At 43.3% G+C, this 17,434-nt stretch overlaps 1 protein-coding gene across 4 annotated transcripts in view; it reads left to right on the forward strand.

The window, feature by feature from the left end:
• Positions 1 to 17,434, forward strand: part of FANCA (FA complementation group A) — a 72,008-nt gene that overhangs the window by 49,100 nt on the left and 5,474 nt on the right. For all 4 annotated transcript variants that reach the window (XM_060184974.1, XM_060184971.1, XM_060184973.1 and 1 more), the window contains exons 28-33: positions 976 to 1,152; positions 2,688 to 2,761; positions 8,715 to 8,843; positions 11,036 to 11,120; positions 15,284 to 15,450; positions 16,623 to 16,728. In XM_060184974.1, coding sequence (XP_060040957.1) covers positions 976 to 1,152; positions 2,688 to 2,761; positions 8,715 to 8,843; positions 11,036 to 11,120; positions 15,284 to 15,450; positions 16,623 to 16,728 — 738 coding nt within the window. The remainder of the gene's footprint in view (positions 1 to 975; positions 1,153 to 2,687; positions 2,762 to 8,714; positions 8,844 to 11,035; positions 11,121 to 15,283; positions 15,451 to 16,622; positions 16,729 to 17,434) is intronic.

The raw sequence follows: 17,434 nt of genomic DNA on the forward strand, positions 1-17,434 counted from the left end.
GAAATGGAGAGATGAGGAGAAGGCAGAGGGGGAGAGAAAGATAGATACCTGCAGACCTGCTTCATCGCTTGTGAAGCAACTCTCCTGCAGGTGGGGAGCTGGGGCTTGAACTGGGATCCTTAGTCTGGTCCTTGTGCTTTGCGCCACATTGCGTTTAACCCTCTGCACTACCGCCTGACTCCCATGAAGTTTTTTTTTTTTTAAGATTTTTTTTTTTTTTATTTATGAGAAAGATAGGAGAGAAAGAACCAGACATCACTCTGACACATGTGCTGCTGGGGATCGAACTCGGGACCTCGTGCTTGAGAGTCCAAAGCTTTATCAATGTACCACCTCCCGGACCACAACTAAGAAGTTTTTAAAAGTATAGCTTCCTCTGCCTGTTGGACAAGTTAGGTCAGAAAGGGGTGAAGCCTGGGTGCTTGTCCCTGCTGTTGTGGTTTTCACCATAGAATAGAAATCAGGAAAGGGCAACAAGGGCAACCAAAATGGGGGAAAATGGCCTCCAGGAGCTGTGTATTCATAGTACACGTATCAGGCCCCAGCAATAACCCTGGAGGCAAAAAAAAAAAAAGAAGTCAGGAGACATACAGGGAAGGGAAAGTCTGCAGTCCTTGTGGGCAAAATACTACAAATTTATTCATCACTGACCAAGTAACTATAAACAACAGGCCAGCAAAAGTCTGGGAAATATTCAGTCATGGTACTGGACTCTAGATCCCACTGGGGACAGCCTCCAGGCAGCAGTTCTGCTTCTAGACATTTAGCTCAAGGAAACAAATATTCACAGTTCTGTTCACTGATTTGCTGCCCGTGTTCAGAAGCACACATCCCCATTCCTCTCTTTACCCCACCAAACGTGGCAAGGCCACTGCAGAAGATCACTGGGTCTCCCTGCTGCCCCGCTGTGAATGGCCAAACCACTTGGGTATCTTCTTAACCTCTGACAATAAACTTGTACCTGTCTCTCTTCAGTTTCAGTTCCTTGTGTTCAGATTATTCTCAGAAGCTCGGGACCCTCTGTTTCGGGAGGACACAGCTGTCCTTCCCTGGCAGTCCTTGTGTTGGCCCTCTGAAGACTGGCAACGAGCTGCCCTTTGTCTTTGGAAACAGCAAGCCTTCCAGGAACTGCTAAAGGAAAAAGATTATCATGTAGGTCCCACTACCCTTTCTTCTCACCTTGTCCTAACTTTGGGGTCTTTTAGTTGGGGTCCTCCTGACCAGTGATGCACTTTGAGGTCATCACTGTGATCTTTAAAGATAAACACAGACTGAGAAAGAAGGCTTTTTGCTTTGTCCAGTGTCCATGTTGCAGAAAGTTTCTAAGGTTAATAAAAACCTTTTAAAAACAAGGGCAACAAAAAGGAAAACAAATAAATAAAATATTTTTAAAAATAAATAAATAATAACAACCTTTTCAGCATGATTGCCATGCTCTGAGTTAACCACCAACATGATCATGTCATTGGTCTTTCTTTTCATAGGTTTGCATTTCAGACAGTACGCGTGTTTTTTCTTGATAACTGTCTCATACACAAGAGTAGATCTGATGGTATGCTTCACATAACTCACTGCTTTGGAGGCCACAGTTGTATATCTCAGTAATGAGCCCTGTTCCTTGTTTTTCTCACACTTGTCAAAAAAAGGCTTTGACCACTCATAAAAGGAGCTGGCTATTGTTTTCTGTAAAATGCTTTTTATGTATATTGTGAAGTTTTGTGATTAGTCCATGTTGATGAGTGAAATTGTTTGCAAGAACTTGAAAACAAGAAGTAAACTGCATGGTGGTCTGGGAGGTGGTGCAGTGGATAAAGCATTAGACTCTCAAGCATGAGGGCCCGAGTTCAATCCCCAGCAGCACATTTACCGGAGTGATATCTGTTTTTTTTCTTTTTCTCCTACCTTTCTAATAAATAAATTAAAAATCTTTTATTTTTATTTATTCCCTTTTGTTGCCCTTGTTTTATTATTGTAGTTATTATTGTTGTCGTTGTTGGATAGTACAGAGAAATGGAGAGAGGACGGGAAGACAGGGGGAGAGAAAGACAGGCACCTGCAGACCTGCTTCACCCCCCACCTGCAGGAAGGAAGTTTTGCGAGTGGTGAAGCAGGGCTGCAGGTGTCTCTCTGTCTATCTCCTCCTTGATTTCTGGCTGTTTCTATCCAGTAAATAAAGATAATAAAAAAATTTAAAGGAAATAGCTGCCATGAATATTTGAAGCATTTGTGAGATCAAGCTTATTCTTTTGTTGCTTACCCAACTCAAGTGAACTAGAAAGTGGTTTCTTTCCTGCTGCATATGGCAGTAAGAGATTAATTGCAAGTTTTCAGATACCACAGGTTAACTATTCAAAAGCTGCCAGTATGTTAGGAATTAAGTTTAAAACTACCAAATTGAATAGTTTTTTTTATGATGATTCACATTCAGAGATAAATTAGCACCCTATCAGTTCTTCACTAGGGTTTAGTGCAAAGACCTCTGTCAGATGTGGAAATGGCTCGTGTTAGGCTAGAAGTTGCTCCACTAGTCACGAGCTCACCTTCTTGTGATTTATATACTGTAATATCCTCCTAACAGCAGCATGGGTCTGTAGGTTGGTAGGTAAGAAAGTAGACTTTCATAAACCTTGCTGTTATTTCTGTGTTTTGTTCTTCCTATGGAATTAAATTAACTCTTGTTCTCTCAGTTAACTTACAGAGATTGGTTACAGCTGGAAATAGAAATACGACCTGAAGTTGATTCTCTTTCACATACAGAACGGTAAGTTTGACCTTTTTTTTTTTTTTTTTTTTTTTTGCCACCAGGGTTATTACTGGGGCTTGGCATCAGCATTACAAACCCACTGCTTCTGGCTGCCACTTTTTTCTCTTTTTTTTCCTTTTTCTATTTTTATTTGACAGAACAGAGATAAATTGAAGGGGGTGGGTGGTGGCACACTGACTGGGTTAAGCACACATAGTATGAAGCTAGGACTCTCAATTTGAGCCCTCAGCTCCCCACTTGCAGGGGGGTAGGTTGACAAGTGGTGAAGCAAGTCTGCAGGTGTCTATCTTTCCCTCCCATCTCAATTTTTCTCTCCCTGTCCTTCAAAAAACAAAAATTGGGGGAAAGAAAAAAAGGCCTCCAGGAACAGTAGATTCATAGTGCAGGCTCCATTGATAACCCTGGAGGCAAAAAATAAATGATTAATTTAATTAAATAATAATTTAAAGAAAGAATCAAATTTAGAGGGTAATGGAGGGGAAATAGAGAGGGGGAGAGAAAGATAGATACCTGCAGATGAGGAGCAGGGGACTACAAGTTTGACCTTTGAAGTATTAGTTTCTGTATTATTTTAAATTATAGGTCTTCTCATATTCTCAAGTTATTTATTTCAGTATCTTATTTTTCATGGACCTGTATTCTCCCCACCCACCTACCCACCCCACAGTCTTTTACTTTGGTGTAATACTCCAATTCCATTTCAGGTTCGACTTGTGTTTTCTTTTCTAATCTTGTTTTTCAACTTCTGTCTGAGAGTGAGATCATCCCATATTCATACTTCTCTTTCTGACTTATTTCACTCAACATGATTTTTTCAAGGTCCATCCAAGATCGGCTGAAAACGGTGAAGTCACCATTTTTTACAGCTGAGTAGTATTCCATTGTGTATATATACCACAACTTGCTCAGCCACTCATCTGTTGTTGGACACCTGGGTTGCTTCCAGGTTTTGGCTATTACAAATTGTGCTGCCAAGAACATATGTGTACACAGATCTTTTTGGATCGATGTGTTGGGTTCCTTAGGATATATCCCCAGGAGGGGAATTGCAGGGTCATAGGGTAGATCCATTTCTAGCCTTCTGAGAGTTCTCCAGACTGTTCTCCACAGAGGTTGGACCAATTGACATTCCCACCAGCAGTGCAGGAGGGTTCCTTTGACCCCACACCCTCTCCAGCATTTGCTGCTGTTACCTTTTCTGATGTGTGACATTCTCACAGGAGTGAAGTGATATCTCATTGTTGTCTTTATTTGCATTTCTCTGACAATCAGAGACTTGGAGCATTTTTTCATGTGTTTCTCGGCCTTTTGGATCTCTTCTGTGGTGAATATTCTGTCCAAGTCCTCCCCCCATTTTTGGATGGGGTTATTTGTTGTCTTGTCAGTATCTTATTTTTCAACTCTGGGGTCTCATCCACATTTGCCAACTTTTTCTCATTTTTTAAAATATTTATTCCCTTTTGTTGCCCTTGTTTTATTGTTGTAGTTATTATTGTTGTTATTATTGATGTCATCATTGGATAGGACAGAGAAAAATGGAGAGAGGAGGGAAAGACAGAGAGGGGGAGAGAAAGACACCTGCAGACCTGCTTCACCACTTGTGAAGTGACTCCCCTGCAGTTGGGTAGCCGGGGGCTCGAACTGCCATCCTTCTGCCGGTCCTTACGCTTAGCGCCATATGTGCTTAACTCGCTGCGCTGCTGCCCAACTCCCTTCTCATTCTTTTGATGATATTACTTTGGATCTCAAGAGAGGGCATAATGTTTATGCAAAAAACTTTCATACTTGAGGCTCCAAAGTCCTATGTTCAATTCCTGGCACCACTTTAAGTCAGAACTGTGCAGTACTCTGGTCTCGCTCCTTCTTTCTCTCTGTATCTCTCTCTCTGTATCCCTCTCTCTAGTTAAAATAAAGGAAATAAAATATTAATTTCTTAAAGTTAAGATTTTATTTTTTAACACAAGATAGAGAGGAGAGGCAGAGAACCAAAGCATCACTTTGACACATGGGATACCAAGGATTGAACTAAGGACCTCATGCTTCCAAGTCCAGCATCCTATTTGCTGAGCCCCCTCCCAGGCCCTGTTTTTTCATTTTTTTTTTTAACTTCATATAGAGAGAAACAAAGTGGGAGTCACTTAGGCACTAAAGCTTCCCCCAGAGTCATGGCACACCCATGTGGTTGGTACTAGATCTCAAAACCAGGCCATGCACATGGCAGGGTGCACACACTACTGGGTGAACTACCCCTCAGCTCTTCAGTGTTATGATCACTTTAATATCTAATACACAAGCACAATTTTATTCACTTTTTTTTTAAAAAGAATTTATTTATTTATTCATGAGAAAGATAGGAGGAGACAAAGAACCAGCCATCACTCTGGTCCATGTGCTGCCAGGGATCGAACTCAGGACCCTCATGCTTGACAGTCTAGTGCCTTAGCCACTGCGCCACCTCCTGGACCACTCACTTTTTTTTTTTTTTTTTTTAAGATAGAGACAAAAAGGTTGAGAGAGTTTTAAAAAAATGTAGCACTGAAGCTTCCTTCAGTGTCGGGTTGGGGTGGTTTTGAAGCTGGGTTATGCATATGGCAAAGCAGTGCTCTATCCAAGTGAGCTATTTTACTGGGTCTGCTCACTTTTTATTCAAGAATTGTATTGAGGGTGGGGAAGACAATTGGTATGCAAAAAAATCTTTCATGCCTCAAGCTCTAAAGTTTGAGTTTCAGTCCCTGCACCACCATCAGCCAAAACTGAGCAGTGCTCTAGTAAAAATCAATAAATAATGAAGTCATATTGAGACTGGGAGATAACTCATCTTGTAGAGAATATTCCTAAGGCCAGGTGGTGACACACCAGGCTGAGCTCACATGTTACAATGGGCAAAGACCCATTGTTTGAGCCCCTGATCCCCACCTGCAGGGAGAAAGCTTTGCAAGTGGTGAAATAGTGCTGCAGATGTCTCTCTTTCTCCATCTCCCCCTACCCTCATGATTTTTTTCCCTTTTTTTTTATTATCTTCATTTATTGGATAGAGACAGCCAGAAATCAAGAGGGAAGCAGGGAGATAGAGAGAAAGAGGGACAGAGAGACACCTGTAGCACTGCTTCACCACTCATGTAGCTTTCACCCTGCAGGTGGGGACTGGGGACTCGAACTTGGGTCCTTGCGCACTGTAACATGTGTGTGCTTAACCAGGTACGCCACCACCTGACCCCCTCTTTTTTTTTTTTCTGCCATTTTTTTCCCCTTTTGTTGCCCTTGTTTATCGTTGTTATTATTGCTATTGCTGGCATTGTTGTTGCATAGGACAGAGAAATGGAGAGAGGAGAGGAAGACAGAGAGGGAGAGAGACAGATAGACACTGGCAGACCTGCTTCACAACTTGTGAAGTGACACCCCCTGCAGGTGAGGAGCCGGAGGCTCGAACAAGGATCCTTACACTGGTCCGTGTGCTTTGCGCCATGTACACTGTGCTATCGCCTGCTTCCCTCTCACGATTTTTGGCTGTCCCTATCCAATAAATAGGTTAAAAGAAAAAGAAAAAAGAATATTCTTTAAGCACACCACATTGGGAGCAATATGAATAGCACTAGGGGAGGAGTCACTTCACAAGTGATGAAGCAAGTCTGCAGGTCTCTATCTGTCTCTCTCCCTCTCTGTCTTCCTCTCCTCAGTTTCTCTCTGTCCTATCCAACAATAACAACAGTAACAATAATAACAACAATGAAGGGAAAAAATAGCCTCCAGGAGCAGTGGATTCATACTGCAGGCACTGAGCCCCAGCAATAACCTTGAAGACACACAAAAAGGAAAAAGAAATGAACAACAACAACAAAAAATAGCACCAAGGGAGATCTATGGGTGGTAGAGTGGTGCTGTGGTATCTCACCTTCTCTCCCTCTCTCCTTCCTTCTCTGTAAAGAGTGAAAACAATTGACCTAGGAAGGCAACTCATCAGTGAGTGGTGTCACACATATGCAAGACCCTGGGCTCATTTCCCAGAGCTGAATTAAAAAGATTAAAATATATGTGGCATATTGAACTTTTATTGTGTACCAGACATTTTCAGAATGCTCTAGAAGCTGGGAGATGTAGTGTAAAGAAAGTAAGTCTGGGGGAGCCGGGTGGTGGCACAGCGGGTTAAGCGCACATGGCAGAAAGCTCAAAGACGCATCAGGATCCTGGTTCGAGCCTCCGGCTCCCCACCTGCAGGGGAGTCACTTCACAGGTGGTGAAGCAGGTCTGCAAGTGTCTGTCTTTCTCTCCCCTTTTCTGACTTCCCCTCCTCTCTCCATTATTTCTCTGTCCTATCCAACAACAACAATAACAACGGCAACAAAAGGAAAACATTAAAAAAAAGAAGACGAAAGTAAGTCTTGGGCCGGGGGAGACAGCCTAATGGTTATGCATACAGACTCTCTCATGCCTAAGGCTCCAAAGACCCAGGCTCAATCCCCTGCACCAACATAAGCGAGAGCTAAGCAGTATTCTGATAATAAATAAATAAATAAATAAATAAATAAATAAATAAATGTAAGTCTGCCTTTGTGGCATCTTTGTGCAGACAAGTGTTGTGAGGCTTTCCACTTGCACTTTGACCTGTCACCCTAGGAACAGCACAAATAATCTACTGGGCTGAAACAAGCTAGCAGATAGCATTGCAGGTGGGAGTAAATACAGAGAAGACAAGACTGAGAGGATGTGGGCGGGGAAGCAGCATATCCATATCCTCAGGGTAGGGCAGGAACAGAGAAGATTGTCCTGAGGGATCAGCCATAGGAGCCCCAGAAGGTCTTGTCCTACTTACTACCATGTCCAGCAACGAGAAGAACAGAGACAACATGCATGCACTGCCCCAGATATCACAGAACTGCCTTTCAGCCCCATTTCACCAATTTTATGTTTGCTTCACCATCTGTGCAATTCCATTTATTTATTTTTTTTTTGATGCTCCCTGATGGTGCTGGAGATTAACCCACTCTAGCCACCAGCTACATCCTGGGCTATCTAACTAGATGCCTGCTGACATCTCAGGCTGTGCTGGGCTGAATCTGTGATTACATGTCCTGTGCTCCTTTCCCTTCTTCCCCCACTCCCTTTCCAGTAAGAAAGTAACATATTTGTTTCCTGTTATGAGACTCTGTAACTACTCTTCTTAATACCTCAGATCACTGTGTCGAAACTAAATATTCTAGGATTTTCTATTTTATTTAAAATTTTATTTTTATTTTATTCTATTATACTTTAATTTCTATTCTCTTTATTTCTATTTCATTTTAAATATGGATGGGGGGAGAGATTTTCAAACAGAAAAGCCAGAGCATTGTTTAGCTCTGGCTTATGGTGGTGCTGTGGAGTGAATCTGGGACCTCAGAGCCTTAGGCATGAAAGCCCTTTGCATAACCATTATGCTGTTTCCCAACCCCTTTTGCATTTTATTTTAAATATGCATTTTAATTTTTATTTATTTTTCAGAGTAGCGCTCAGCTCTGACCTATGGTGGTGCAGAGGACTGAGTCTGAGACTTTGGAGTCTCAGGCATGAGTGTCTCTTTGCTGTTTACCTCTGCCTTCAATACTTATTTTATGACAGGGAAAGAGAGCCTGAGACACTGCTCTGTTATATGTGGTGTTGTGTTCAATGCCAGGACTTCATGCCCACAAGGCCTGTACTCCACCCATTCAGCCACTTCCTCATTCACTCTTTTCCTCTAAGTGACACAAATAGTGCTCTAGTTGTGTTCTGTAAATGTTTTCAACACCATGGATTATGCAACTTGAAAGGAACCTCCCCCCCCCATACCCTTTCCCAGCACCCACTCAGTGAACTGGCCCTCACTGTTTAGAGCCCAGGTCCTGATCCCACCACTCAGTTGGCTGACATCTGGGCTGTGCACCAGGAACCCTGGGTGTGCACCAGCCAGTCATCCACTCATTTACTTTCACAGGCGGGACTTCCACCAGTGGGCCATCTATGAACATTTCCTGCCTGCATCCTCTGCTGCTGGGGGTTGTGAAGGAAACCTGGAAGTGGCATGCATGGTTATTGTTGATGTGCTGATAAACTTCTGCCAAAGGTTAGCAATACTAAAGGCGTCTTCGTTGACTCTAGGGACGTCTCTTATTTGTGTTATATTGGGCCCAGAGACTATATTCTGATAGCAGGTCTGAGTCTGCCTTAATTAAAGGCAGCCTTCCTGAGTGAATATCTGTTGCCACCTGTTCAGCTAGTGTGATGAATAGAACACCAGACCTTGCCCCAGCCAAGCATCTAGCCGAGACGTGGGTGGGCTATGGGTGGGCTTCTGTTGAGAAGATCCATCTCTGTCTCTAAATCCTTGTGATAGGGGAAATTGTGTTGTTCCTACTGTAAGTGACACATCATGTGACTGCAGTGAAAGAATAAATAAATCTTCATTAAAGGGGGGGCCTGGGTAGTAGCACACATGGTACTATGCACAAAGACCAGGGTTGAAGCTGTGCTCTCCACCTGCAGGGAAGAAGCTTCTCAAGTGCTGAAGCAGCTTTATCTGTCTCCTCTCCTCTCAATGTCTCTCTGTCCTGTCAAATAAAGGGGGAAGAAACGGCTGCCAATAGCAGTGGATTTGTTGTGCAGCCACCAAACCCTAGTGGTAGCCCCAGTGGCAAATTAAAAAAAAAATGTCTTATACTCTACCAGTTGGGCCATTTCTCCAACCATATAAGTGGTCCTAATTTGGTTCACATAGAATAGTGTTGTCCAGGTTTATCTACCTTGTAGTGTGGGTCTGAACTTCATTTCTTTTTTTTTTTTTTTTAAGATTTATTTATGAAAAAAAGCATTTATTTAACATGGGAGTGGATGCAGTAGATAAAGTATACTCTCAAGCATGAAGCCCCATTTCAGTCCCTGGCATTGCATGTGCTAGAGTGATGCTCTGGTTTTCCCTCTCATCTTCTCACTCGTTAATTACATACATACATAGATAAATAAATAGATAAATAAATCTGGGGGATAAATAAATCTAGGTGGTAGTGCAGTGGGTTAAGCGCACATGGTATGAAGTGCAAGAACCAGCATAAAGATCCTGGATCCCCACCTGCAGGGGGGTTGTTTCACAGACAGTGAAGCAGGTCTGCATGTATCTATCTTTATCTCCCTCTGTCTTCCTGTCCTCTATTTCTCTCTGTCCTATCCAACAACACCAATAACAACAATAATAACAACAAAGATAAACAACAAGGGCAACAAAAGGGAAAAAATAGCCTCCAGTGCAGGCACTGAGCCCAGCAATAACCCTGGAGATTGGGGCTGGGCGGTAGCACAGCAGGTTAAGCGCAGGTGGCGCAAAGCTCAAAGACCGGTTCAAGTCCCTGGCTCCCCACCTGCAGGGGAGTCGCTTCACAAGTGGTGAAGCAGGTCTGCAGGTGTCTGTCTTTCTCTCCCTCTCTCTATCTTCCCTTCCTCTCTCCATTTCTCTCTGTCCTATCAAACAGCAACATCAATAATTACAACAACAAAAAAACAATGGCAACAAAAGGGAATAAATAAATATTTAAAAATAAATAACCCTGGAGACTAAATAAATAGATAAATAAATAAATAGATCTGGCCAGGCAAAACTTGGATAGCAAGCTACTTTGCCATGTACATGACCCCCTAGCATGGGCCCCACCACATTGAAAGAAGCTTCAGTACTGTAGTCTCACTTTCTTGCTTTGTACCTCCCTGTTCCCCTCAGTCATCCTGGAGCGGTGAAACCCTAGCAATGACCAATAAAAACCAACCATTGAAAATAAGAGAAATAGGGAGTCGGATAGTAGCACAGTGGGTTTAGCGCATGTGGCGCAAAGCGCAAGGACCAGCATAAGGATCCCGGTTCAAGCCCCCGGCTCCCCACCTGCAGGGGAGTCACTTCACAGGCCGTGAAGCAGGTCTGCAGGTGTCTATCTTTCTCTCCCCCTCTCTGTCTTCCCCTCCTCTCTGCATTTCTCTCTGTCCTATCCAACAACGACATCAATAATAACTACAACAATAAAAGAACAAGGGCAACAAAAGGGAATAAATTTTAAAAAAATAAGAGAAATAAAGACTTTTTTGTTGTTGTTAATGAGAAAGAGAACCAGAATATTAATATCACTCTAGTATATATATGTCATAGAGTGAACCAGAGCATCACAGAAGTGATGTCAGGGATAAAACTCAGGACCTCCTAGTTATCAGTCTAGTACTTTAACCACTATACCACCTCCTGGGTTGCATACAGGGTTTTTGTTGTTTCCATTTCAGTTCACGGAACTACTGCCATCAAGAGAATTTACATTTGGTCCTCAGTGACTGCACTGGAAACCGGGATATTCTCTGCAGATTACAGGTGAGTTAGAAAATGGGGAAAGGAGTGGGGGTAGATAGCGTAATGGTTTTGCAAAGAGACTCTCATGCCTGAGACTCTGAAGTCCCAGGTTCAAACCCCCACACCACAATAAGCCAGAGCCGTGCAGTGCTCTGGTATTTGCCTCTGTGTCTTTCTCTCTCTGCATCTCTCTCAAAAATAAAGTAAAAATACAAAAAAAAAAAAAAAAAAAGAAAATGGGGAAATATGTGTTTAAGCCATCCACTGTTATTTATTATTAATCCTGGAATAGGTAAAGTGAAAACTTAAATCACGTATACTGTGATGCAGACCCAGAAACAGTGTGTTCTGTGAACTCTCTTCACCAGTGAATATCACACAAAAATAGAAACAAATGTTGTGATTTGGAACCAGCTCCAAGCTTTGGGACATTAAAAATAGAAAACAGGAAATTAAGGAAATATCAACTTTATAAAAAATAATTACTGCTGTACTGTTCTCTTCTTTTTAACTCTTGACTGCTCTGGGTGAAAATAGACTGAGAAAGGACATCAATGACATTCCAGTTGGAGATTCAAGAGTTCTAGAATTTTGGAAGCTGGGGCACTCCTATTTCATGGGCTCATTTGGTACCTACATAGTCTGCAACACCATCTTTCAGGAGAGCACAAAAACCCATGTGTGCTCTCTCTCTCTCTCCACATACATTTGTTTGTTAACATGAGAACTAAAGCACAACTCTGCTACATGCAGTCCTCAGGATCAAGCTCAGGGATTCATGCGTGAGAGTCCAACTCTTTATCCACTGTACCACCTCTGGGGCCAGCCACAAAAAAATATTGTTCTCATTTTGAAATAACCTGCTCTCCTCAAATCTTTTTTAAAAAATATTTATTTATTCCCTTTTGTTGCCCTTGTTGTTTTATTGCTGTCATTGGATAGGACAGAAAGAAATGGAGAGAGGAGGGAGAAGACAGAGGGAGAGAAAGCTAGACACCTGCAGACCTACTTCACCGCTTGTGAAGCGACTCCCTTGCAGGTGGGGAGCCGGGGCTCGAACCGGGATCCTTACGCCGGTCCTTGTGCTTTGTGGCACCTGTGCTTAGCCTTCTGTGCTACAGCACGACTTCCCTCCTCAAATCTTTTGAGGCTGGTAAGGTAACCCTCTGTGAAGAGTTCTGGAGTTACCATGCAGATCTCCATGTGCCTGTGTTTTTGCAAGTGAAATGTGTGGTTCTTGCAAATAAGATGGTCTGCAAGATTTCCTGCTTCTGTTGTCTGTTCTAAATTACCTGGATATAGATAACATGAGGGAGGGTAGGGGTAATAGTATAATGATTATGCAAACAGGCTCTCATGCCTGAGGTTCCAAAGACTCAGGTTCAATCCCCTGGACCATCATAAGCCAGAACTGAGCAGTGCTCTGGTTAAAAAAAAAAATCATGGGGAATAAAAGAACCATGCTGGGTGGAATTTTTAGCACTAGGAAAATAGGCTTATAAGTAAACATCACACAAAGGAAAAAATCATTTTTTCTTATCCCTCATCTCATTCGTTTGTCTCCTGTATACATCTTCACTGCAGAAGGGAGTGTGAGTAGGGAGGGCAGGCACAGTACAAAAATGTGGGTTTGGGATCAGATAATACACTATGGCCAAATGTGAGTTCCTGGCATCTTCTATTTCTGCATCTTAAATGTGTTCCATGGAGCTATAGTTTTGTGTGTGTGAGTGTTAAGGAGGGGGGGGGGTTCCTAGTGTGGCTTATATATTCTATATTTTCATATATGTAATTTACCCTCAGCTTATGTGCATACTCACCCATGTGTATAGCAGGAGAGAGCATATAATACAGTAAATAGGATTTTTTTTTTTTTTTTTTGGTCACTGCCTGGGCTTGGTGCTGGCATTTGGAATCCACATCTCCCCCTTTATTTTATTTGATAGGACAGAAACTGAGGAGGGAGGGGGAGATAGGGAGAGAGATAAACAGACACCTACAGACCTGCTTGACTGTTCATGAAGTGTCCCTCCTGCAGCAAGGGAGCCGGGGTTCAGATCCAGGTCCTTATGCATAGTAATATGTGCACGTGACCAGGTGCACCACCACCTGACCCTCATAAAGTGAGATTTTAAAAAAATATTCCCTTTTGTTGCCCTTGTTTTTTATTGTTGTTATTGATGTCATCGTTGTTGGGTAGGACAGAGAGAAATGGAGAGAGGAAGAAAAGACTGAGGGGGAGAGAGATAGACACCTGCAGACCTGCTTCACCGCTTGTGAAGCAACTCCTCTGCAGGTGGGGAGCTGGGGGCTCAAACTGGGATCCTTACCACCGCTCCTTGTGCTTTGCACCACCTATACTTAATCCACTGTGCTACCCCTGGACTCCCATAAAGAGATTTTTTTTTAAATTTTTTATATTTATTTTCCCTTTTGTTGCCCTTTTTTATTGTTGTTGTAGTTATTATTGTTTTTATTGATGTTGTCGTTGTTAGGACAGAGAGAAATGGAGAGGGGAGGGAAAAACGGGGAGAGAAAGATAAGACACCTGGAAACCTGCTTCGCTGCCTTTGAAGCGATTTCCCTGCAGGTGGGGAGCCAGGGGCTCAAACCAGGATCCTTATGCCAGTTCTTGCACTTTGCACCACATGTGCTTAACTCACTGGGTTACCACCCAACTCCCCATAAAGTGAGATTTTAACTACTAGTAGATCTGGGTAAAAATGCTCTGTGCTGCAGTCAGGCACCACAGAACATTTGGTCGTCAATTGATAGTGGATCTGTAATTCCCAAGTGATGTGGCTGTGGTGACATCATAGGCAGCAGCCTCGTATCTTCTTGTGTGACACCAGAGAATGAACCCAGGACCTCACCTCATACCTCAGAGTTGCTTTCCAATCGTGTTTATTCTGTATTTCTAGATACTGAAAATTTCCCTCCTTTGTTCTCTGTCCCTCCCTCCCTCCACAGCCTTCCTCTATTGGGCCTGAGATTAGGGAGACAGCTTCCTAGTTAAGCATATGCCTTGTGTTTGAACCCAGGCACCACATGGGTGTGCCTGTGGATGGTCCAGGGCAGCTCCATGGATGGTGGAGCTGTGTTATAGTCTCTCCTCTCTCTCTTCCTCCTCTGAATAATAAATTGAGATAGGGATGCTGTTAATTGATATTGTATATGCATAAGGGCCAGGGTTCACTTCTTGGACTACATTAAAGAAGAGTTATGGACAGGAGTAGATGGGATAATGGTTATGCAAAGAGACTTTTAAGCCTGAGACTCCAAAGTCCCAGGTTCAGTCCTGCACACCACCATAAGCCAGAGTTGAGCAGTGCTCAGGAAAAAGAAAAAAGAACTTTTAAAAAGTGTGTGTGTGGGCAGAGGGTAGATAGCATAATGGTTATGCAAACAGACTCTCATGCTTGAAGCTCCAAAATCCCAGGTTCACTCCCCCGCACCACCATAAGCCAGAGCTGAACAATGCTCTGGTTAGAAATTAAAAAAAAAAAAAATGTGTGTGTGTGTGTGTGTGTGTGTAGAGAGTTATCACAGCACAGGTCCACCATCCATGAAGTTCCCTTGGTGTGCTATTTATGGTCTTCCCATGTGGTTCTGGGTATTGAAGCCAGGACTGCATCTGTGGTAAGGTGTGTGCTCACTACTGAGTTATCTTGTTTTCACTACATCTTGGGCAGCATCATTTTCCTATACTAATTTAGCTACATGGGGTGTGTGTGTGGGGGAGTGTGATCATAAGTGCAAAATCCACTGCTTAACATTGTCTCTGTACAACAAAGAAACTGTAATCATGCATTTCTAGCAGTGTATTCCTTTCAGTAAGTGGTACTTGATTATATTCTTATTTTTGCAAATTTATCAGTGGTTTCCAACTAAAAATCATAACTCCTGGTCTGGAAGTTGGTGCAGTGGATAAAGCATTGGACTCTCAAGCATGAGATCCTGAGTTCAACTTCTAACAGCACATGTATCAGAGTGATGTCTGGCTCTTTCATACAAACAAATAAATACAATTAAAAAAGTGTAACTCTTTATCACTCTCATGGAGACCTTCCTTCCAAGCCTGTATCAGAATCCCACTTGAGGCTGAGAATACATCCCAAATTTCTGCCTTCATACTGTCACCAGAAATACATGTATATGAGCAACTTGTCCTTTCTCTTCCATAGGAGATGGCTGCTGACCTGGAGCGGGTCCCAGGGACACCCCAGGACTCCTCTCTTTCTCAGGGCCACTTCCTCCTCCGGACTTTCCACAGAAGGCTCCAGACTCTGTCCAATGGTTGGGATGAAGCTGCCCGCCTTCAGAGACAACAGGAGCTGCTTATATATAAATGGTAACATAGCACCCCTTCCAGGGCCTGCATATGAGGTTTTCTCTCCCATGAGTTACTGTTTATGTCCCTGCACCTGCAACAGATGCATTCCTTTGTGACTTCCCTGGAGGGCAGGGTCTGGTGGTATAGAAATCACTTGGGATAGAGTCAGGTGGTAGCGCAATGGGTTAAGCGCATGTGGTGCAAAGTGCAAGGACCGGCAACAACAGGGAAAATAAATATTAAAAAAGTGCAGAAAAACACTGAAATTGTAAAAAAAAAAAAAAATTCATAAAAACTAATGAGTCGGGAGTCAGGCTGTAGTGCAGTGGGTTAAGCGCAGGTGGCGCAAAGCACAAGGACCGGCATAAGGATCCCGGTTCGAACCCCGGCTCCCCACCTGCAGGGGAGTCGCTTCACAGGCGGTGAAGCAGGTCTGCAGGTGTCTATCTTTCTCTCCTCTCTGTCTTCCCCTCCTCTCTCCATTTCTCTCTGTCCTATCCAACAACGACGACAACAACAATAATAACTACAACAATAAAACAAGGGCAACAAAAGGGAATAAATAAATATTTTAAAAAAAAACTAATGAGTCAGGGGGTCGGGTGGTAGCGCAGCGGGTTGAGTGAACGTGGTGCAGAGTGCAAGCACTGGTGTGTAAGGATCCCGGTTCAAGCCTCCAGCTCCCCACCTGCAGGGGAGTTGCTTAACAGGCAGTGAAGCAGGTCTGCAGGTGTCTATCTTTCTCTCCCCCCCTCTTCCCCTCCTCTCTCCATTTCTCTCTATCCTTTCCAACAATGACAGCAAAAACAATAGTAATAACAACAGCAATGATAAACAAGGGCAACAAAAGGGGAAAAAACAGCTTCCAGGATCAGTGGAAGTGCTGGCACTGAGACCCAGCAATAACCAAAAAAAAAAAAAAAAAAAGCACTTGGGATAAACGCCTTCTTACTTGGATTTGGGAAATTCACTGTTGAAAGAACTCCTATGAAATGAAGGGAACCTCAGGAAGATGTTCGTTGCAGCTGTACTTGCAATGGAGAGTGGGAGGAAAATGGTTGAATCTTCCAGTGTTAAGACTGAGCTGTTCCCTCAGCTTACAGACCTGCAGTGGGGGTATCCTTACTACTGAATCAGTGCTCCAGGAGTCAAACTGTGTCTCACTGCAGACATCCTTCCTTCCTCTCCAGGATCCTCCTTAGCCTGCCCCCAACCCTTCTTATCAGCAACACTCCGGCAGAACAGCCAGCCGCCCTAGACTGCACTGGCTTCTTCCACTTGGTCAATGCTGAGCTGGTAGGTGTTGCACCTTCTCCCCAGGATCACAGAACTGAGTGGGAGCACAAGTGGTGCTATGTGGAAGCTTCCAACTGAGTGGAAGCTATGTGGTGGGCACATAGCTTCAACAATTAGGACATTTGGGGTATACATACGTTATCACCAACAGTGGCCTTTCATTTACCTCTGGCTCAGCATAAGGGGCTCTGCAATCCTCGTTTGCAAAAATACAAATAGAGCTAGGAATTGAATTGACTTTTTACTTGGCAGTATAACGTTTTAATGTATATTTTTCTTTTTTATACATATTTATTCCCTTTTGTTGCCCTTGTTTATTGTTGTAGTTATTATTGTTATTTTTGATGGGTAGTACAGAGAGAAATGGAGGAGGGGAAGACAGAGGGGGAAAGACAGACACCTGCAGACTTGCTTCACTGCCTGTGAAGCGACTCCCCTGCAGGTGGAGAGCTGGGGGCTCAAACCGGGATTCTTAAGCTGGTATTTGCGCTTTTCACCATGTGCACTTAACCCACTGTGCTACTGCCTAACTCCTATATATTTTTCTTTACCAGAGAGCACTGTTCAGCTCTGGCTTCTAGTGGTGCTGGAGATTGAACCTGGGGCCTTGAAGCCTCAGGCTTGAAAATTGTATGCATAACACTAGCACTGGAGGAAGCTTCCATGGTGTAGTGTCTCTCCCTCTATCTGTATGAAAGGGAACTAG

Source organism: Erinaceus europaeus, chromosome 2 (genome assembly GCF_950295315.1).
Source record: "Erinaceus europaeus chromosome 2, mEriEur2.1, whole genome shotgun sequence".
Taxonomy (NCBI): domain Eukaryota; kingdom Metazoa; phylum Chordata; class Mammalia; order Eulipotyphla; family Erinaceidae; genus Erinaceus; species Erinaceus europaeus.